This window comes from Asterias amurensis, chromosome 2 (genome assembly GCF_032118995.1).
Source record: "Asterias amurensis chromosome 2, ASM3211899v1".
Taxonomy (NCBI): domain Eukaryota; kingdom Metazoa; phylum Echinodermata; class Asteroidea; order Forcipulatida; family Asteriidae; genus Asterias; species Asterias amurensis.
Genome location: NC_092649.1, coordinates 30139772 through 30162539, shown reverse-complemented (window position 1 = coordinate 30162539; position 22768 = coordinate 30139772). Strand labels below are relative to the sequence as shown.

Here is a 22768-nt window from a genome sequence, read left to right as displayed (position 1 = left end):
CTAAAATTCTCAAAGAATTGCATACATGATAACTGTTTGGTTGACAATCCTAAATGGATCAAAAGATTAGTAAATAAACTTAATCTACCTCCATGGTTTAACTTTACTATAACCATGGAGGAAGAAAATATGTTCTTCCTCCATGCTATAACAATAACCTGTCCACATGAATGGTTATTCACAAAAATTAATTTGTCAATACATATTACGTTTAACTAGTATTATATACTTAGTCTTTCCACAAATAAATTGGTAAATTGAAAATGAAATGACTAATTGCAAGCACTAAATATCAATAAGTCAGAACATAAAATTGGAATAAACAAAAATTACACATTTTATTTTTTACATAATAAAAGTTAGTAAAGTTAGTTTTTGAATTAGTTAATTAGTTAAAAAATAATGTGTCAACGTATTTCAAAATGCCTATCTATTGGCAAAAATATAAAGAAAGATACAATAAAAGTCAAATGAGAATTTTGTTTATTAGCTGAATACAGCGTACAGTGTTGTAAACATCCACGCTTATTAAGGCCACATCAGGTACAAACTGCATCTCTGGTCACACATCTCATGATCAGCCATGTTTTTGTATCAATTTCTAATCGATTGGGACATTTCAGACAAAATAATTTCACAGGATGCCTATTACCACCTATATAACAAGATAGCGTTCATGTATTACATACATTTTTTGTCCCCTCTTTTTTTTGGGGGGGGGGGGGGGCGGGGGGGTGGGGTGGGAGGGGGGCATTACCAATGCCTGAACTTGCCTTTAAATCAACTCAGAAAAACTTTCAGTGTGTGGCAATTATTATTGAGCCAACTGGCCGATAGCATACTCAAACAAATCTACTACTCATAATGCATCAAATATTATATACAAGCAAAGCAGCCCGCTCTTCGAAAACAGGTAATTAGCAAAAGCCAATCAGAGGTTAGTGTCTCGTACAAGTGAAGCAAATAACCCATCCTGTATTTCCAAGAGTTCATTTGGCGTCCCATACTCCGCTACTTTGCCATTGTCTAGAACCAGAACCTTGTCTGATTTCATTATGGTTGCAATCCGATGCTGCATAAAGAGAAAGACAAACCAATTAAGCACTGAATCATGTCAAGCCAGGTATAATGGATCTAACATTATCTTCATCAACACTTACTGGTAAAAACACCAGTCTTCACCAAAAAAAATTGGAAATAAAAAGCAAGTCAGTTTATTTGATCCATTGACACATTGCATCATGCTTTGATTGATTGATTGACTGATTGATATGGAATTTATTCAGATAAAAACATGTCAGAAATACATACACAAACAATGGGAGAAAAAACTACACAAAATAATCCAAAGAAACCCCCCCCCCCAAAAAAAAAAAAAACCCAATATCTTTGGCTTATTTCCATTGGGTCCTTACAAAAACGGCAACAACGTCAACAAGAGTTGGAAGTACCAAAAACAGACAAACCTAGATAAGAGCAACAGGAAGAGACATCGAAAACAAAGCAAGAAAACACAAAACAAATAAATAAATAAATAATTTATTAAAATATCAATTAAATTAAAATGATTAAAAAAAAATAAAAAATATAGATCACAAATAAATAAAATGCTTAATAGGCATATATAAGATTTTAAACTGACTCATAAAAGTAGCTTAGATTGAGTTATGATGGAGTATAATTCTTCTTTCATGTGCATCATTCTCAGTTTTCTGGTAAAAGGTATTATCACCAATAATAAACCACAAGGGAAACTGACTTGTGGTGTATTACTTAGTATTCAAAAGAAAAAATCCCTTAACGGTGAGCCCTCCCCAACCTCTCCTTAGGTTGTATTGTAAATTTTGTAGTGATCCTTGGCTATCAATGGATTCCGATGGGCACCCCTGAATAAAGATTTTGACAAAATTAGGAGACCAACATACTCTTTGATAGCTTAGTTGATAGGCGTTTTAATCCGCAGGTTGCGATTATATTTGTCTTTGTTCAACCCAAATTAAAAAAAGTTAGTATTGACTGACCTCTGAAAAAAACACAGAGGTTTTGATGCCTAGCTCTTTTTTAAGTCAACGTTTATAAGAGATTAATCACAAAAGGATTATTTTCAAAAAGAGATACTTCAGCAATGATTAAAAAATGAGGATAAAGTAATATAGATAATGCACAATAATAAAACTTTAACAGTATACTCACAGCAATGGTCAGTACGGTGCAATCAGCAAAGGCATCCGATACAACACGCTGAAGAATCTTATCCTGTTTACATAAATAAAATAAATAAAATAATAATAACTACCACATTTATAGAGCGCTAAATACGGTCGTTTCTATTAGCGCTGTAACCGGGATTGACAAAACAGATGGGTTTTAAGTAGTGATTTAAAAATATCCAATGAAGGAGAGCTTAAATGTGGGTGGGTAGCTTGTTCCAAATTGTTGGAGCTATGGCTGAAAAAGCGCGATCGCCATAGCCTGTCATGGTGCGGGGTCTCGGGGGAAAGAGTGATTGAAGAAGAGCGAAGGCGTCAGGTAGCTGATGAAAGTGAAGAAGAACGAAGGGCTATATAAAGGTACATGCTAAGAAAATACAAAGATGAAACAGACAGACAGATGGGCGAATAAAACTACTAGAGAAAATGACAATGACAAATTATGCAAAAACTAAAAGGAAAAGAACGGTATAGAAACTACATAATTAAAATTGTTAACCACTTTTAGGGTCAGTCTGACCTGCAAATGAGTCAGGGGTCCCTCGAGCCTGTAATCGGGGTCAATTTAACCTCAGGAGATTTCAGAGTGTATGGTTACTAAATGTTTTTAATGTTGTCTTGAAATTAAAAAAAAACAAGTGTCTTGTAAGATAAGACAAGACGGATTTGATATGGATGAAATAATTCACTCATATTATTACTTTGCTCTGTTAAACATGAAAGGATACTATGAAGCCAATGTCATGTTCTCTATACCGCCTACGCAGCTAAATTAGAGATGCGAAGGGTTTAATACAGGATTTATAGAACTCACAAAATAGTCACAACAAATAAATATAATAGGCAACATTTATATAACACATAAGCAGCGGCATCAATGTGCTTATTTACAATCAAAAACATTCTTAATGTACACATATAGAGTACCTAAAAATACCTTACGCTACACACATAAAAATATTTAAAAAAATGCATGAACAACATGAGTTAAAAAACACCGAATTGTTGACACCGTCAAATACAAATACTGTTCATGTTTTCTGTGATCAACTATACTCATGAAACAACAAACCTTTGAAAATGTGGGCTTAATTGTAATGCGAGCCAAAAGAAAATATTAAGAAACAAAATATGCTGACTTCCGGGTCATTAAAATCGCAATATCATCATGAAAAAACTAAACGACCAAGGATAATACTTTTAGGCAACGATAATTGTAGATTGAAGACATCTTACCGTTTCTAGGTCGATTGAGGCAGTGGCTTCATCCATGATGAGGATACGAGACTTCCTGAGGAAGGCACGAGCCAAACAGAATAACTGCCGCTGACCAACACTGAAATTCTCACCACCTTCAGTCACCAGAGCATCTGTGTGTTGTTACATTATGATGTCGTATTTAGAACAATTTTTTAAAATTTTACATCTTTATTATGTATTTTCCCTCAACAGGGTGAGAAGATCTGTAAGGGTGAATTCAAATGTACCGGCCTCATTGACATACGGCTAACTAATGGGAGACTTTCAGGATGCTTGGTGGCAGCAGACTTACTACATGTGTAAGTAAAAATCCATTGTTCTCAGTCATGTGCACACGCTCAGAACTACGTAAACAATGGTTATTTACCTGGTAAGTCAGCTGCCACCTAGCGCCTCAAAGTCTCCCACTGATAAAACATTTGACGTGTCTTGGCCTAGTGGTTAAGAGCATTGGATTCAAACTCTGGTGTTTCTGTTAGGCAGAGGGTGGGTTCGAATCCCAGAAACACCTGGAGGCGCGCTACGTTCCTAAAAGCGACGCCCTCTACAACAGATCTATCATCACATTTGAAAAAAAAAACACCCTTGTTTCACAAATTCAGATGCCAATAGAAGTCCTCAGATGCCAATAGAAGGCCTTGGGCCTGAAGTCCTTTAATGTTTGAGTGAGAAAGTACCTCTTTCTCAAAAACTACCTTACTTCAGAGGAAGCCGTTTCTCACAATGTTTTATACTATCAACAGCTCTCCATTGCTTGCTACCAAGTAATTCTATGCTCACAATTACTCTGAGTAATTACCAATAGTGTTTACTGCCTTTAAGTTGGGTTAATTTAATTTTGAAATATTGAAATCAGCAAACATACAAAGTTATGTTACGCGGCAACTCACCCAATCCATGTTGATAGGAAGACACCATATCTTTGAGTTGAGCGATTTCTAAAGCATGCCAAAGGACCTCGTCGGTTTCAATTATACCACATGGGTCCAGGTTATGCCTTTTATGTAGTGAACAAGAAAACAAGAAAACAAAGTGTTACAAACTTATAGACAATCTATCATAAGCAGCATTCACACAAATAAAGTTGGCAAACTGCTTTTTTAGCATGTCATTAATAATAAAGCGCACATATCTAGTTGATCAAGGTGCTTAGTATATGTTTCGCAGAAAGACCGGTTATTGAAGTCATGTATTCTGAGAACCAAGTAATTATAAGCACCTAATAATGGTTTACAAGGTGCTATGGGGCATTCAGCAGCCACAGCCAGAAACACGGGGGCACCTGTTCTCTTTTCGATAAGTGCACTGGGTTCTTTTACATGCGTTACACAACACATGGGACCAATGGCTTTACGTCCCATCCGAAGGACGAAGCAATGGTTAAGTGTCTTATTAAGGACACACATTATTTTTAGAAAAAACATTATTTTCCTCCAAGATTCACTGCCTACTTATAAATGCATTATTTGGCTGCTCTCATTTACAATTAGGCTAGGACATAAATCATCTTTGCTGTTTTGTTTTATTTCTGTTTAATACCTTAATGTCCCTTCAAACAGAACAGGATCCTGTGGGATAATGCTAATCTTACTCCTCAGAGAAGTCAGTGGAACAGACTTAATATCCACTCCATCGATTATGATGCGACCTGAAACATTTAACAAAATATTTTTATCATAATATTATTATTATTTTTTTAATGGTTTATTTATTTAAATAAAATTAAAAAACAAACCACAAAAATAACTCACAAGGAGCTCGAATATAGAACAAAATCAGTTAAAGGGTAATTTGAAAGGATGAGTTTAATACACTGACAATTTACATCATTTTAACACGAGGTTAGAGACTTGTAATGTTTGTCTGAAGACTCCATCTTGTGAAAAATGACATCACAAAACCAAAATAAATTTTGAATCTCCTCTTAACCAAGAGGAGTAATCACATTATTAGCTTTTCAAACAAACTGCAAGACAAATTATGGAAAAATTTTTACCTGGTGTGTTTTTTGTTTGGTTAGCCAGTTATTTGATCATTTGTTTAAGTGTTTTATAAGCTGATATGTTATTATTATTGGGGTTTTTTCCAATATCGTTTCCACATAAAAACCTTCAGTATCATTTAGTCTAATTTTTAGACCTACCTTTAAAAACGTCTAAAACACGGAGTAAAGTGAGACTAAGTGAAGACTTCCCAGCTCCTGTCCGTCCACAAACCCCAACCTGATGGTACATAATATTCAATTGTGTGAAGAATTAATACCTGGCTAAATCATAACAAGATTTGAAAGTTGTTTAACAAAATGACAGATTACATGTACTGTTTCCGACTGCTAGTTTTAAGAATGACTTCTGTAAGCAGCTCAATGAAACTGGACTCAGTGTCATAAGCTGCTTAAGCACAACTTCAGTAGTTAAGCACAAAACTTGTTTGCTCACTGGAATACGGTAACCAGCTTACATACCATTCTGCATGTACCATCTGTAACTGTTTTTTGCTAATGTATGCTCTGCTGGAAATTGTTAAGCAAAAATTGTGCTTTACTGCTTATGATTAAGCAGCTTTATGAAATTGGGCCCTGAAAATCAATTCAGTTAAACACAATCATATAGGTTAAATGCCAAGTAATATTAAGGTGTCGTGGCCAATCGGATAAAAGAACCAAACTTAGGCTTTGGTGCTTCTGTCCAGCATGACTGTGGGTTCGAGTCCCGGTCGTGCCAGTGGTGTCCCTGAGCACGACACTTAACTATACTTGCGTCTCTACACCCAAGGGTAAATGGGTACCAGTGAGGGCAGAGATGGTTCTTGTGATTGATTTAGCTTTTAGTACAGAAATATTTGTCGCAAATGCTGTAAACTCCCCAGGGATCTTAAATGGTTTAAGGAATGAATTAAATGGCCCGGTGACCAGGGGTAATAATGTTGGAAGCGCTTTGAGACGCCCTTCAGGTGTGGAAAGCGCTGTATGTAAAAAAAAAAAAGACTATTATTATTTTGATTATTATACCAACGATGGCTTCGACAGCAATTGGTAAGACCATAAAGACGATCTTAAGTTTGTCTTACCTTTTGTTTCGCTCCTATTTCTACCGATACATCAATAAGAACAGGATCCATACCATGGCAGTACCGTGCGGACACGTTTTCAAGCGTCACTGTTCCATACATTGGCCAGTCATCTGGTGGTTCAATGCCTACAATAATAACAAATCCTCCTTTATGAATTTACATTTTACAAAACTAAGAACAATGTTTCTTTTCATTCTATAAATTCACCAGTACGGTAAAAAAAAAAAAAAAAACTGTCAAAAATACTCAAGTTTTTTATATCCTTTGACAAATCGGAATATGAAACTTACAGGGTTCGGTAATTGTCAAAGACCAATATTCTCAATTGTTGAATCCAAACATAATGCATAAAATAACAAACCTTTGAAAATTTGGACTCAATGGGTCATTGAAGTTTCAAGAAAATGATGAAAGAAAAAACACCGTTGTTGTACAAAAAAGTGTGCTTTCAAACAGGAATAAAAGGCTTCTGGCCAGAAGTCTTCAATTATTTTTGTGAGAAGTTACCTATTTCTCAAAAACTGTGTTACTTCAAAGGGAGTAGTTTCTCACAATGTTTTATATTATCAACAGCTCTCCGTTGCTCGTTAGCAAGTAAGGTTTTATGCTAATATATATTATGAGTAATAACCAAACGTGTACAGTGCCTTTATAAGTACACAAATTAGAAAAACTGCACTGTTACTTCTTACTTTGTCAAAAATGCGACTGCTATCGGATGAAATTTCATGTATGTATGGTGTGAGTTACTAGTGGATTGAAAACGTTATGGCTTTCCAAAACCCCAAGAAACCATATACAGAAATAAGAGGCATGTATAATAGCAAAAAACTATATATATATATTATTTTATCTCTGGCATATTTGTTTTACCTTCATATGATTCAGTGTCAACTTGTGAGTAGTGCTTGACTCGTTCCACGGCATTCATTTGTATTTCAATTTCTGTTGATGAGCGCACATACAAATTTACCTGACCACAGATCTGCAAACAAACAAAAAACATCTAGGATTAAACCAAACAAATAGTTCCAAAAACCAAAGGTGTACTTTGCATTAAAAAAAAGATTCTCTTCAAACAAAACTGATAAAACTCTTTCACAAATTTGATTTACTTTACACAACAAATTCGCAGAGCTAGGAGACCTGATTTAGAAACTGATCAGAGAAGGGGATTCGGACTCGGATTCTGTGCCATTTTAATAACATTTTGGATCAGTTGACACAGATTCCAGGTCTTAAATGGCCAACAGAAATCTCTGGGACTTAGAATCTGGATAAATTCAAACCTGTTCGTGAGCTTTATTTGGAGTAATATTGGTCTTTTTTTTATTCAAAGCTTTGCAACTTGTTGATATCTGTGTGACCTACCTGTATGGTGTATGAGACTAGTAATCCAACGAGACTGGGATCCAGACCTACAGCTAATGCGCTAATCAGCGTTGTCATAGCAACTACAAACACCGTCAACGAAGCAATGAAGTCCTGTAACAAACAACAGATTCACTAATGTCATTGTGTCATGCCAAAGACTGTATACAAAACATATGTACTCAAACACTATATCAGACATTTTTAAAACATTTTATTTTTTGGGGGCAAATAATATCACCTACCACTCTGATTGCGAGCCATCGATTTACTGCAAGTAAGTACAGCGAGGCAATGACATTTGCATTGATTCTCTCGATAATAGTGTCATAGAAACGCTGACTTTGCCTGGAATTTAAAGAAAGGGAAAAAGAAAAGAAAAAATCAACCCACCGCAGGAACACAGAAAAGGTTTCAGTAACAATAGCTTTGTCGATATATGTTTGGGGAAACCTTAGACAAGGGTGCTTGCTATGCGAACTTGAAACACCGGGTTAACACCTCTTTCACTGTAGCTTGCAAGCCTGAGGAAACTTGTAAACAAGGGTGCTTGCTATGTGAACCAGAAACACTGGGGTTAACCCCTACCCTTGCACTGTAGCTTGCAAGCCTGAGGAAACCTGTAAACAAGGGTGCTTGCTATGTGAACCAGAAACACTGGGGTTAACCCCTACCCTTGCACTGTAGCTTGCAAGCCTGAGGAAACTTGTAAACAAGGGTGCTTGCTATGTGAACCAGAAACACCAGGGTTAACCCCTATCCTTGCACTGTAGCTTGCAAGCCTGAGGAAACTTGTAAACAAGGGTGCTTGCTATGTGAACTTGAAACACCGAAGCTAACCCCTACTCTTTCACTGCAGCTTGCAAGCCTGAGGAAACCTGTAAACAAGGGTGCTTGCTATGTGAACTTGAAACACCAGGGTTAACCCCTACTGTTACATGACATGTTCGGGGGTCGCTTTTCACAAAAATTAGGACTAGTTCTAGGAGAACTTAAGGCTGATCCTAAGTTAACTCGTCCTAACTCAAGATTATACATTTGTTTTCCAGCCAATCTGTTTTAGAATGATAAACTAATTATAATCAAGTCACATTTATAGCAGAGGAGGAACGGTGAATTACCTGAATGCCCGAATTGTAGTGATTCCACCGAGGCTTTCTGAGAAATAAGCCAACACAGGAGACTTGCTAACACTTTCTAGTCGTTGTAACTCCCTAACAACGTATTAAACAAACAATCAATCAATCAATCAATCAATCGATTGATTAACAGTTATTTCCATACTGTAATACTCAAACAAAATGGCATTAATTTTGACATTCATCTTTACAAAGTAAAGGCACATTGTTGTTAATATTCAATTGTGTATGGGTGTTCACCATCTCTTAAATAACTATTAGCAAAAGCTACCCCTAATCGATAGTCTGAGGAACTCAAGTATAAGTGGTAGCTTGTAATTAAACGTGTCAATGGGCCGTATTCATAAAAATTACCAATTGCTTTTTCTAGGCTTTTGCTTACATCTTTATACATTTAAAAAGATGTAAGCAAAAGCCTAGAAAAAGGAATTGCTATTTTTTATGAATACGACCCATTGTAGCAGACAATATTCAAGTCTATCACGTAAATGGTTTATTGTATGGAAGAAGTAGATGTGCGATTGTTTATACCTTGAGGTTGCTAAGAAGTATCTCTGCAAGAATAAGTAGATAATAGCAATAGGGATACAGAACATGATGAAGATTGGCGTGACAATGACGTTGACGACCACAGCAGACAGTAGAGTCATTGAGCTGAACATAAATAAGGTAAATGACGTGATGAGTCTCTGCAGAAATAACAGAAAGAACAAAATGATTATGAGCGCCGCTAGTACATTTACGGGTAAGATCATAAACTGGTTTTTGCGTCACTATTATGCTGATTTATTGGTAAAAACTATATAGAAACATATAATAGAGGGCACATATGTGAAAGTTTCAGCTTATTAAAGTGTCTACTTGGTGAGAAAACAGAAAAAAATGTCACATTAGTTTAACACCAAGGTAGAATATATCAACGCAATAGCGAGGTGACAGTGGGTACCAACTGCATCTCTTAATGCAACATTTGCGACTGGACACCAACCCTAAGACATGTGAGAAACGATTCATGCATGAACTGAATACTCATTCACAAGTGGTTGGTTTAAATGCGCTAAAGTATGACGGTTAAACCAAACTGCAATTCTAAGTTTTTACACCAACAATAAAAATTAACTAGTGAAGTGTAGCCGTTTTGCTTACCTTATCAATCGTATCCAAGTCACCAGAAAATCTATTCATTATTCGACCTAGAGGGGTTACATCAAAAAATCTGCAAAATATCAAATGACAAAACATAGAAAGTTATGTAATAAGGTCTACACCGCATGACGTCACCTGAAGTTTTCAAGATCCAGAGCATTTTTGGCATTTGCACATTGAATATAAACAGACACACATTGGATGCATTTTAGTGCATTGTTGCTTCTTGCATAGCGCACATGTCCGTCACCCAGTGACGCTCCTGGCGCTGTAACATACAGTATTTCCTGCAAGATGTGGGACTAGTTCTAGGCAATACTAAGAGATAGGACCAGTCCTCAATTAGGATGGGTTACTGGTCCTAACTTAGGACCAGTCCTATCTCTTAGCATTGCCCAGGACTAGTCCTAAGTTAGGACTACCTTTGTGAAATCCACCCCAGCACCTTTATAAAGCAGTCCTGCCACAAAGAATGTCCCCTAATACCCACCCCTAAGTTAAACAGCCACCGATCCCTCTGTTTAAAAAAAAACCCACAAAAAACACCCATCCCACAGGGGGAGAGGGGGGGGGGCTTGAAGGCAGGGCTGAACAGAAATAGATTTGGTAAGACAATTGAGAAGAACGCCAAGCAAAAAATAAATAAAAAATCTCACCTGAAAGGTGCTTTGACGATATTTCGAAGCATTCTCAGGGCGAGTCTCTTGGAAGCCTGTAAAGCCCCCCATAGCAGGGCTGAAGATGCCAGCATTTTGAAAATTAGATAAGCTAAATTCAGCCCAACATAGCCACTAAAGTAATCTTTAAATGCCGAGGTGGTGTCCGTCTGTGTTGGGAAAAGTAAAAAACAAAATTGCTAGATCCAGCCAGAAAAGTCAGTGGTTATAAAAAATAACACAAGAAATGGGTGGTACCTGTTTCTATCTATTAAAACAAACTGCCCAAATTTAGGAAATCAAATTTGAAAACTGCTATAATCATTAGTGCTTGTCTCGATTAACACAGTCAGTGTTCTCCACACAAAGAAGTGGCGGCCTTGCTAAAATTATAGGCCGTCCTACCCAACAAATGACAAACAGTCTATTTTTAGACTGCATTTTGTACGATCAAGTACCTGAAAAGCCATAACCGACTTCAAAACTACAGCATCGGAAATGCGGTCGTAAACAACGTTAAAACATGATGTACACACACAAGGTCCACATGGTTCGTATCACACACAGCATGCCCAAAGCAATGTCATGTCGCCCATAGAAATACCCACTGTATGCACAGTGCATAAACAGTCCGCACGCTGTGATTGGCCGTCGATAGACTCCAACACAATGTGCACGTTAACGAACAAGAAATAATTGCCGCAGAGTGTGTGCCGCACGCCTGTAGAATGGTACAATGTACAGCCTTGAACCATATTTCATGGCCGTCGATGCCCTTCCAACTGGCCATGATGCCCTTCCAACTGGCCGTGATGCCCTTCCAACTGGCCATGATGCCCTTCAAAAATTTCTGCTTTTCATGGCCATAATTGCCGTGCCCTTTTTTCTTTTTGGCCGTCGTGCCCTTTTTTTTCTTCTTAAAATAAAAGGGCCGTCGTGCATTTATTTTCATACAAAAAACCCCAAATATTTACGTGTTTAGTATTCGTCCAACGAAACTTCGCTTGTGAAGTGTACACAAATATAATCCAATGCAATCAGGTCAAGAGTCATCATCGTACAAACAACGAGTAGCGCAACTTGTTATTCCCATCTGCATCCCATTTTCACAGGGGACCCGTCTATAACATGAATCATTGAACGATAGCGGGCGCTGTTGTTTTTCGACCGCCCTCTGCTGGTGGCATTGTTACACCGCGTGATCTGAAAAATTTGTTTAGTTACTATTGCTTGCAAAAACTTTTCAGGTCAACTATATAACTTCATAATAGAATAATTTCGCAAAAAGAGCGTTTGAAGCGTTCTAAGAGGGATGAGTACGAAAGCTCTGCTGCAAAATGCAAGAAACTTGACTTCTTTTTGGGGCAATTAAGGATTTTTAATTTTTTTATTTTTTTTTAGTAGGCCTAAAATAAAAGTTAATCAATTCAATGTAATGCCAATCAGGTCAAGTTTGCTTATAATGAATAAGGTATGATTTATCAATATCCTTATTGAGATTTGATTATCAATATCCTTATTTATGTGAACTGTTTAATTGGGTTTACCACCCGTAGGGGTCCCCCTGGTCAATTTTGTTTTTTTGGCCTTGATGCCTTTTTTACTTTCACTGTTTTGGCCTTGGTGCCCTTTCTACTGGCCTGCTCCAAGGCCAAAGTGGCCTGCCCTAAAAAAATTGTAATTCCAGGCCTGATATTTAACTTAATATGTACATATTTCGCTGATTGAGGGCGCGCGCAATGCGGGGCAAAGTTCACTTTGTTGAATCTCAACGTTTTTAACGAAAGAACTTATTCATGAAAATGATTTTTGATGGAAAAACTATTAGTTTTGAAAATCTGTTTAGAAAATTGAATGTGATGAAGGCCATCTGACAATCACCCGCTTTCTACACTGTGCATGCGTCACGCACAGTGGCTCATCCCTTTGGGGTAATTGTGGCACACAACGTTTTGATTTAGTTTTTGTAAATAAGGTCAATCATTCTCCTAAAGGAAGCGTTATTGGGCAGGAAGGACATTATAACATTATTTTTAAGAAAAGGTTTTTCTCAAGCATTTGTTGCTTTCACGTCTGATGACGTCATATAAAAATGGGCGCCATTTTGATAACGTTATATTGAAGGCCGCCATTTTGGTAACGTCATGCCGCCCTCCTAAAAAAGGCTGTGGAGAACACTGACAGTACAAAACCCCCATGAGGGCGCAGTGACATTGTGTCCTCTTTAGGCCTGGGCATCTAGTGAAATTTACGACTCGACTAGTCGCACATCAAATAGTTGCGACTACGACACTAGTTGGGACCAATTTTAATTATCAAGACGCATTATGGCAATGTTTGCCACAAGCGCAACATAGTAAAAACTAAAGCTGAAAGGATTGAGCGATTGTGTCACTGATTACTGATTGTGTTTTGTAAGTAAATGATGTTGTCGTGAATAGTCATGAGCGAAACAATTGGTTCACCAAAAAGGTAGTCGCAACTTTTTTTGGAAGTAGTCGCGACTATTTTTTTAGTAGTCACGAATATTTCGGTAGTAGTCGTGAAATCACGATTCATAGAGTGGTTGAAAAACGGAAGTAGTGACTCGACTAAGCAATCAAGTCGCGACTACAACACTAGTCGCACTGGTCGCCGAGGCATAGTCGTTTTGTGTAGAAGTTCCACTTACATGGTTCTGAAGGCCAGCTTCGGTCCAGGCCGACAGCCAGAAATTGGTTCCTACGAAGAACCCAGTGTTAACCACAGCTAAGATAATACTGAGTAGGATTGTGAAATATCCTGCATTCATGAAGTAGTAGAGATACACAGAGTAAGAAACGGAACCTCGTTCAATCTCTTCCTTTTCCACCAGAGCACCAGATCCATTTGTTTTATCTCCACCTGGTTTAAACAAATTAAAGGCACATTTTGATTTGCTGTAGCCATAGGTATGATTACTGATACTGGTTGAAGGGGTGTGGCGGCTGATCGCATGAGAGCACCAAACTCAAGCTCTGGTGTTTTTGTTCAGCAGAGTGTGGGTTCGAATCCTGGTCGTGACACTTGTGTTTGTGAGAAAGACACTTAAACATAAGCTTCTCTCCACCCAGGGGTAAATGGGTACCTGTTAGGGCAGAGTTGGTTCTTGTGATTGATTAGCTTAGTGCGCTGCACATTTGGCGGCACAGGCTGTATACTCCCCAGGGAGCTGAGATGGTTTAAGGAATGATTTAAGGTCCAGTGACCAGGGGTAATAATGTTGAAGCGCCATGAGCGTCACTGCGTGACGGACCTGAGCGCTATAGAAGAAGCCACTATTATTATTTTTCATGGTGCTAAAAGAAGAGGCTACATGTTCAGATTCAATAGTTTTTAAAAACTTGCATCGGGAATAAAGATCATTAATTTGTGTACCCTTACACCGTATACTCAGTACTTTCCCAAGTTCTGTGAAAACAAAATCACAGGCACATTACTCGGGGTGCGATTCAAAACCAGAGGTTTGTTTCAACCGAACTCAGGAAAAGTACTGAGAATACAGGGCTTAATACGCACATATATTACAAAAGCATATATGGCTTCAGGAAAATCTTTGTATAATTTTTTTGTGACAATGGGCACTTAAAAAAAAAATTAAGAAGTCCATTACCTTTTGTCGGTTTTTTTTTCTTAGATAAAGTTTTGACTTGCTGTTGGAGTCGCGCTCTCTCCTCCTTCACTGACTCTGATTCGTAACCAGACTGTTCCAACTCGGCTTCTGACTCGCTGGCTAGTTCTATAGCCTTGTTGTACTCACTATACATATCAGGATCAGCAGCAATGATGTCATCTAATGTACCTTGGGCAGCTATCCGACCATCTTTCATTTCAATGATCTGTTATGAAATTTGTCAATAGAAGACGGATCAATTCTGGTCTCAAATTGGAAGTTTTACATTTCAGTTGAGCAAGAGGGCTCACAGCAAGCTTTGGATGGTGGACACAGTTTTGATGTTTCTTCTAATGAGCTGTGTATAAGTCGTGCCTGCAGGAATGGCGGACACAGTTTTGATGTTTCTTCTAATGAGCTGTGTATAAGTCGTGCCTGCAGGAATGGCGGACACGGTTTTGATGTTTCTTCTAATGAGCTGTGTATAAGTCGTGCCTGCAGGAATGGCGGACACAGTTTTGATGTTTCTTCTAATGAGCTGTGTATAAGTCGTGCCTGCAGGAATGGCGGACACAATTTTGATGTTTCTTCTAATGAGCTGTGTATAAGTCGTGCCTGCAGGAATGGCGGACACAGTTTTGATGTTTCTTCTAATGAGCTGTGTATAAGTCGTGCCTGCAGGAATGGCGGACACGGTTTTGATGTTTCTTCTAATGAGCTGTGTATAAGTCGTGCCTGCAGGAATGGCGGACACAGTTTTGATGTTTCTTCTAATGAGCTGTGTATAAGTCGTGCCTGCAGGAATGGCGGACACGGTTTTGATGTTTCTTCTAATGAGCTGTGTATAAGTCGTGCCTGCAGGAATGGCGGACACAATTTTGATGTTTCTTCTAATGAGCTGTGTATAAGTCGTGCCTGCAGGAATGGCGGACACAGTTTTGATGTTTCTTCTAATGAGCTGTGTATAAGTCGTGCCTGCAGGAATGGCGGACACGGTTTTGATGTTTCTTCTAATGAGCTGTGTATAAGTCGTGCCTGCAGGAATGGCGGACACAGTTTTGATGTTTCTTCTAATGAGCTGTGTATAAGTCGTGCCTGCAGGAATGGCGGACACGGTTTTGATGTTTCTTCTAATGAGCTGTGTATAAGTCGTGCCTGCAGGAATGGCGGACACAATTTTGATGTTTCTTCTAATGAGCTGTGTATAAGTCGTGCCTGCAGGAATGGCGGACACAGTTTTGATGTTTCTTCTAATGAGCTGTGTATAAGTCGTGCCTGCAGGAATGGCGGACACGGTTTTGATGTTTCTTCTAATGAGCTGTGTATAAGTCGTGCCTGCAGGAATGGCGGACACAGTTTTGATGTTTCTTCTAATGAGCTGTGTATAAGTCGTGCCTGCAGGAATGGCGGACACGGTTTTGATGTTTCTTCTAATGAGCTGTGTATAAGTCGTGCCTGCAGGAATGGCGGACACAATTTTGATGTTTCTTCTAATGAGCTGTGTATAAGTCGTGCCTGCAGGAATGGCGGACACAGTTTTGATGTTTCTTCTAATGAGCTGTGTATAAGTCGTGCCTGCAGGAATGGCGGACACAGTTTTGATGTTTCTTCTAATGAGCTGTGTATAAGTCGTGCCTGCAGGAATGGCGGACACAGTTTTGATGTTTCTTCTAATGAGCTGTGTATAAGTCGTGCCTGCAGGAATGGCGGACACGGTTTTGATGTTTCTTCTAATGAGCTGTGTATAAGTCGTGCCTGCAGGAATGGCGGACACAGTTTTGATGTTTCTTCTAATGAGCTGTGTATAAGTCGTGCCTGCAGGAATGGCGGACACAGTTTTGATGTTTCTTCTAATGAGCTGTGTATAAGTCGTGCCTGCAGGAATGGCGGACACAGTTTTGATGTTTCTTCTAATGAGCTGTGCATAAGTCATGCCTACAGGAAGTCCAGGCTTTGCAGCTCTTTTGCAAACATGTTCCGGCACATGTCACATGTCTTTTCTCAATTTCACTATTACAATTAATAATAAATAATAATATTAATGATGTCTTCTATAACGCCGGTATCCACATGGCACTTGCAACAATAACAAAGTTCCCTCTTGGTTGCCCTTAAGAGAAAGAGATTAATGTCAAAATATTGAACTCAATCTTGAAGTTGCTAGGAAATAATGCTAAAAAAAATTTGCTTTCAACCGTACTGGCCACGCCCTTCCAAAGTTTGACCTATCATCAACATTTTGTCTAATGATGACGCCAAGTCTAAAGCCTATCAATTGATCAACAATTGAACCTCTGCTAAAAATAATCTCATTCTACTCTCGCGACGAGCACACGTCGAAGCTCTCCATACACACCTACGCAAACGGCGCCCCGTGTAGTGCACTTACATTCCCCACAGTATAAAATTAAAAGATTTGAACACGTTCTACCCATTGAATGCAGGCGCAGCCGTTGAGACTGCCTGGACGGGTCCGTTTAACCAAATGTTTACACTAGAGAACATCTTAATGTATTTTTTTTTTTTGCGTTGCCAACTGCTTCAGTAATTTAATAATTTAATAAGCAACATATATTTAACATAAATGACATGTCTAACATATTATGTTTAAGATGTGCGCTTCACTCAGAATTAACATTACCTATGCCGAATGTTCCCGTCCGTCAACAGACTATCGTTTGTGTGGAAACCAAATATAGGCAGAAACCATTTTCTCAAAAATACCTCTTAAAAAACGTCAAATATCCAGAGGATGTACGAATGGATTTTGTTTAAACTTTCAGGAATGAAAGATCTACCCCTCATCATAACGTTCAATAAAAAAAATTAGAGGATGAACGATAATTTTTGTCACATTATGTTGATACTTATAGCCATTATATGGGTGACGTAGTGTAACGAAACTCACACCTGGACCCGTTCACACACGTTGGCCCCTGCAATAAGCCAACGGAAAATTTCAGTAAAATGTTTTAAAGCATTTTATGTCAAACTAACCAGCTTAACAATTGAAAATGCTCTTACAATAAGTACTGTTATGTTTTCAGCGCTGTAAAAGAGAGCATTTCAGCAGTATTCATGTTTTCTTTTTCTTATTTAATTGTCATCATCTCTTTTTAAAATGGACTGTACCCAAACCGCGCTTGCAAATGATTGCGCAATACCCTCCCCTGTGCAAGAAACCATTTAGAAGGGTAAATAAACTTACCAAGTCTGCTCTGTTTAGATACTGAAGTTGATGGGTGACCAAAATAACTGTCCGTCTTTGTCTAATTAGCAATTTCATGATTCCCTCTTCGAACAAATGGCGACCAACATGGACATCAAGGGCCGACAGTGGATCGTCCTGGAACAATAATTCATGAGTACTCTTTACTTGGGGTGGGCTTGCATCATTTACAATTAACTTAATAGTTGCCTTGGGAAGTCTTAATACACCTAGGGTGAAGGGTTTTCTCCATCATTATCAAGCTTCATACTCCTCATCGAGGGCTACAGATCATTAAAGCAAAACAAAATAAATATTGCCCAATACTAACTGTATGCTATAGTAGGTCTCAGATCTTATTACACGAAGATATCAAACTTATTTACCCCATCATGACCAAGCTTAAAACCCCCCTAAGAAGGGCTAAAGACATTTACTTCCAAATTCCCCTCACCCCCCCCCCCCCCCCCAAAGAAAAGAAAAGAAGATAAACTGAATAGTCTTGCCCTTTTTTTACCTAAAGCAATTTATACCAATGGTTGCTCATGACCTATAGGATTGCTCTGAAGCCCTGCTCCCTTAGCCTTTCACCTCCCAAACCTAGGCCCTAAAATAAACAGACCCTGTCACACAGGTATCGCCCAGGCTACTGTAGTGTTTACAAGCCGCCCTGAAATCTGAAATCATTCACAAGAACTATATACAAATAAGACTGTTTTTATGGTGACGTTGCAGATCACAAAAGACAAAGTACAGACAGGGAAGTTCCCAACTGGTAAATCTTGCAAAGATCTGCAATATGCTACTGTTTCAACCTGTAAAAATGTTAAACTTAGTGCAAATTGCATGCAAAATCTTGGCAATTTTTGTCAGAGTTATTCCATAAAAATTACTCCAAAACTTATTTCTTAAAGCAGTTTTCTTCCCCCTTGTATCCGGATGATAAATTGTGTTTAAATACTCGGTCATGGCTGAGCGGTAAAGAGCACCGGATTCAAGCTCTGGTGTTTGATCAGCAGAGTGTGGGTTCGAATCCTGGTCGTGACACTTGCTACGTAAAATTGTGGAGGTAGTGCTTTCTGCTCTACCAGCCAGGCTTCGGACTGATGATACCCAAGCCTACATCCATACATGTATGGACTGTAAAAGGAGTAACCCTGTTTCAGCCCTAGGAGTAGGTGGCAATGGCCTCTGGAAAAAAAAATAGTTGTAGCCCACACCTTGAAGTGACCTTCAGGCCTTGTGTGTTTGGCGACTTGCATAAACAGAAAAATTAAACAGAAAAAAAGAGTAAACAAGCCAGTCAAGACAATAGACCGTAGCAAATAACCCCTTTGTTGCTATGAAAGTGGCCATAATAAAGGGCACGTTGTATTTGCATCTTCATGCCTATATCAATGAAGCATGTAGCCTTCCTGGTTTGATCAAAGGTGGGTTTGATTTCTACGGCACACACAAGCTAGTACACGCCTGCAACCGTGGCCTCCTATTGTCCCTCTTGTGTTCATACCCTTAACTTATTTGCAATATCACCCATTTGTTTTGAGTACCATGGACTCTATTGTCCTCTTTTGTTATAAGTCCCCGGTTTGAATGTGTATACATGTACCTACTCACACACACACACACGCACGCTAACAAACGCCATGTTGTGGGACAGGTATTTGAATGGTACATCATTATTTGATACAATCTATAGTTTATTGAATAAAACGACGATCTCTTTCAATGCTCACCAATAGAACGATATCTCTGCCAGAGTACATGGTTCTAGCCACGCTGATTCGCTGCTTCTGTCCACCACTTAGGTTGATTCCTTTCTCACCAATCTCAGTCTGGTCTCCGGCTGGTAAGATATCAATGTCTGGTCGCAAGGCACAAGCGTCTATCACTCGTTTGTATCTGAAAGTTTAAGATTGGCACAGGTTGAATCAAGTTGTCACTAGATGGACAGATGGTAGTTTTATCATTGCAATTTCTTTAATATTCTCATCATGTTCTTGAAATAGAAAGTTATTTGTTCGTACTTGAACTGATGAAAAAGCAGATGCACAGTTACAGGTTTAAAGGCAGTGGACACTTTTGGTAATTACTCAAAATAATTATTAGCATAAAACTTTACTTGGTAACGAGTAATGGGAAGAGGTTGATAGTATAAAACATTGTGAGAATAGTGTCCACTGCCTTTAAGTTCCCAACGTTTTCTCGAATTGAATATTTACATTTTCGTATAAAGCTGTTTTAAAGCAGAAAATACTGCTTGACAAATTTCTTTGCTCAGCAAATATTGAGTGGGGCAGTAGCATTGATCTCCATTATACTGACTGGATAGGACTTTGCGCTATGCTGTGTGCATAAACACGCGGCCGAACAATGGCGGTGCAATTCCTTCAAACGGGTAAATTAATGTGCACTTGGTCGGGTTTGAGTCTGTCAGTTGAAGTTGTAAATTGAGAATAAAAATGAGGGGGAAAACATGACGATCGATAGTTTGATAAGTATGAAAAAGTTTCTGATTGAAATACAAATAAGGCGATGAACAGCCGCGCACACCTTTACCATAAGCATTTTTAGTTTATTTGATCCAATTCCAAAATTTTAAATCCCCCAAATGACTTGAATTAAAACTTCTCCCTGTTTGCAGCAACTCCGTTTAAAAGTGGACAAAGCATTTCATGTGATGAACGTTCTTCACCCGTTTAAAAAAGTAGGCGAGCGGCCTGCGTTTGGATGCGATGTCCTATCCAGTCAGTATAATGGAGATCAATAGGCACTAGTCACAACAATGTAAACTTAATGTAATTTTGGCTAGTACCTGTTTCTGTTTAGCAATACTTTTTTGTGCTTGGCAAGTTTTTGTGCTTGTGAAATTGGGCTCTAATAGCCATAGATGTAGCATATACAGAGAGCTACATGTGGATAAGATTCAGTTCTTTGATGAGCGAAGAAGAAAGTTTTCACCTTTTAGAGTCCATTGGTTGAGAGAAGAGTATATTTTCCTGTAGACTTGTATTAAGCAGCCACGGTTTCTGAGCAGCAAATGCTACTTGGTTCCGGTCCCTGTATCAATATCAAATGAAAACACAATGACACCATTGCATCGATACCAGACTGGTTGTTTTTAATAAGCCATTTGTGAGTTAGATATGAAAAATGTCTGGAACAATGACTTGCTTAATAATAATACTAATAATAATGTATTCATTTATATTGCCCCCATTCCATAAAATGTACACAATCACATAACAAAATTATTATAAAAAGATTAAAAAAGACAAAACTGGGAAAAGTGAGGAAATACAACAATCCATAAAAATGTAAATACATGAAATTCGTTGCAAAGTACCGCTGACATTTTAATTCCTCAGACTATAGGGACAGTTGCTATGTCAACTTGTGATCAGGCGCATCATTGTAGCAGACAAATTCAAATCTAACACACAATTGGCTCATTCAATATTAGTTCAATCTGATCCACACGTACCTGACTTGCACCATTCCAGACTCAGTTGTCATTTCACCCAGGATTGCTGAAATTAAAGATGATTTACCAGAACCAATCTGACCAATAACAACCATCAAAGTTCCTGCGGATACAACAGGACATCATAAACATTTCAACATTTCCTCTCATATGAAAAACCAAAAGGAACATTACAGAATTGGTAAGAAAAAAACTTGTCCAAGATCACAGATTTACATATCAACAGCTCTCCATCGCCCGTTTCCAAGTAAATCTTTACTCAATTATCTTGAGTAGTGTCCATAATGATGATGAAAGAAGAAAACATCCTTTGAAATATTTCTGTTTGAATGTCATATTTAATGAGAAAAAAAGTGAAACGAATTTCCTGATTGGAGCTTATCGGTTTTTCACTATTTTCTTGTGACCCAGGTGGTCGATCGATCTCAAACTTCTACAGGTTTGCCAGTTTATGTTTTAAGGTGGATTACATAAAGTGCTAACACTGCCAGCAACTGTTCTGTTAGCAAAAACCAATTCTATATTCCTTTAACTAAACCATTTGCACAAACTATTGTACTATAATCAAACGCGCAAATATTATTTATTTAAAGGTTAACTTTTGGAGCCTATTTATCAGGTTAGACTGCAGGACTTGCAATCATAAGATGTGGATTGGAATCCCAAGCTAATCATTGATTTCACAATGACTAGAACAAGTATTGTTATTGAATCACAATTTCTTTTTTTGTGACTTTCATAATCAAAGGCGTTAGACCACTATTTGTATGAGAGAGATTGACTGTTGCCAGCTTGGTATTTAAATCCCCTGTGGGAGTTTGCAGAGTTCCCTTGACGAGAATATCATCTAAGCAACAAACAAATAAACACCCTAACACCCCACCCAACAAATAAACAAACAAATAAACAAAGTGTCTTCTGATTGGATGGCACTTGTAGCACTGTTTTATACGTATGATGAACCGTTTAAATTTAAGCATACTACTATTTCATGTCTTATATTTACACTACTCACCCTTTGGTATGTCCACGTTGATATCAGAAAGTGTTGCAAATTTTGCCTCGGATGAGTACCAACGGAAACAGCCATCGGATATCTTCAACATTAAATAGCGATAAGAATTTGTATTAGTTCTAGCTGTATTTTGTTTTGCCTGATTTGAATGAAGAGGCTATGCACAAGGGATGCCAGAGGATTCCCCTAACATTTTGTATTTGTTCAGGCAATGTTTTCTTTCTGGAATGTAGCTTTTTTGAATCAGAAATTGAATAAATACATAAATAAACTCCAAGACGACTGATGTCATGACAGGTTAAGATTATCTTATTTGTATGTCCAGCAGTATAAGTATTGCTAGATTCTGTCATGGAAGGTAATGATGCAATGATGATCCTAAAACAGTAATGTCATGATGACGTCATCACTGGTCACGTGACATCATCTTAAAGGTGTTTTATGTTAAATGTTTAAAAATCTATATCAAGTCAGCCACGAGAGACCGTAGATTTCTGTTTGCGGGATTGGGGAGGGATACATTAGGTCTTCATTTTGTTTCGTGTGTGGAAACAGGAAGTGTCCTTTTAATTCAAA

General features: G+C 38.2%; 1 protein-coding gene across 3 annotated transcripts in view; it reads right to left on the bottom strand.

The window, feature by feature from the left end:
• Positions 1 to 720: 720 nt before the first annotated feature.
• The window catches only part of LOC139933827 (ATP-binding cassette sub-family C member 8-like), a 39487-nt gene continuing 17439 nt past the window's right edge, over positions 721 to 22768 (bottom strand). For 2 of the 3 annotated variants that reach the window (XM_071928042.1, XM_071928043.1), the window contains exons 12-32: positions 22193 to 22274; positions 21178 to 21280; positions 20655 to 20753; positions 19430 to 19595; positions 17694 to 17831; positions 14486 to 14711; positions 13526 to 13737; positions 10855 to 11024; positions 10199 to 10268; positions 9584 to 9741; positions 9035 to 9127; positions 8159 to 8261; positions 7914 to 8027; positions 7416 to 7527; positions 6540 to 6667; positions 5614 to 5692; positions 5010 to 5118; positions 4361 to 4467; positions 3447 to 3580; positions 2194 to 2256; positions 721 to 1072 (exon numbers count right to left, since the gene is read on the bottom strand). In XM_071928042.1, the coding sequence (XP_071784143.1) occupies positions 932 to 1072; positions 2194 to 2256; positions 3447 to 3580; positions 4361 to 4467; positions 5010 to 5118; positions 5614 to 5692; positions 6540 to 6667; positions 7416 to 7527; positions 7914 to 8027; positions 8159 to 8261; positions 9035 to 9127; positions 9584 to 9741; positions 10199 to 10268; positions 10855 to 11024; positions 13526 to 13737; positions 14486 to 14711; positions 17694 to 17831; positions 19430 to 19595; positions 20655 to 20753; positions 21178 to 21280; positions 22193 to 22274 (2607 nt within the window). In that variant the 3' untranslated portion in view covers positions 721 to 931. The remainder of the gene's footprint in view (positions 1073 to 2193; positions 2257 to 3446; positions 3581 to 4360; positions 4468 to 5009; positions 5119 to 5613; positions 5693 to 6539; positions 6668 to 7415; positions 7528 to 7913; positions 8028 to 8158; positions 8262 to 9034; positions 9128 to 9583; positions 9742 to 10198; positions 10269 to 10854; positions 11025 to 13525; positions 13738 to 14485; positions 14712 to 17693; positions 17832 to 19429; positions 19596 to 20654; positions 20754 to 21177; positions 21281 to 22192; positions 22275 to 22768) is intronic. The other variant, XM_071928044.1, reaches the window with a different exon arrangement.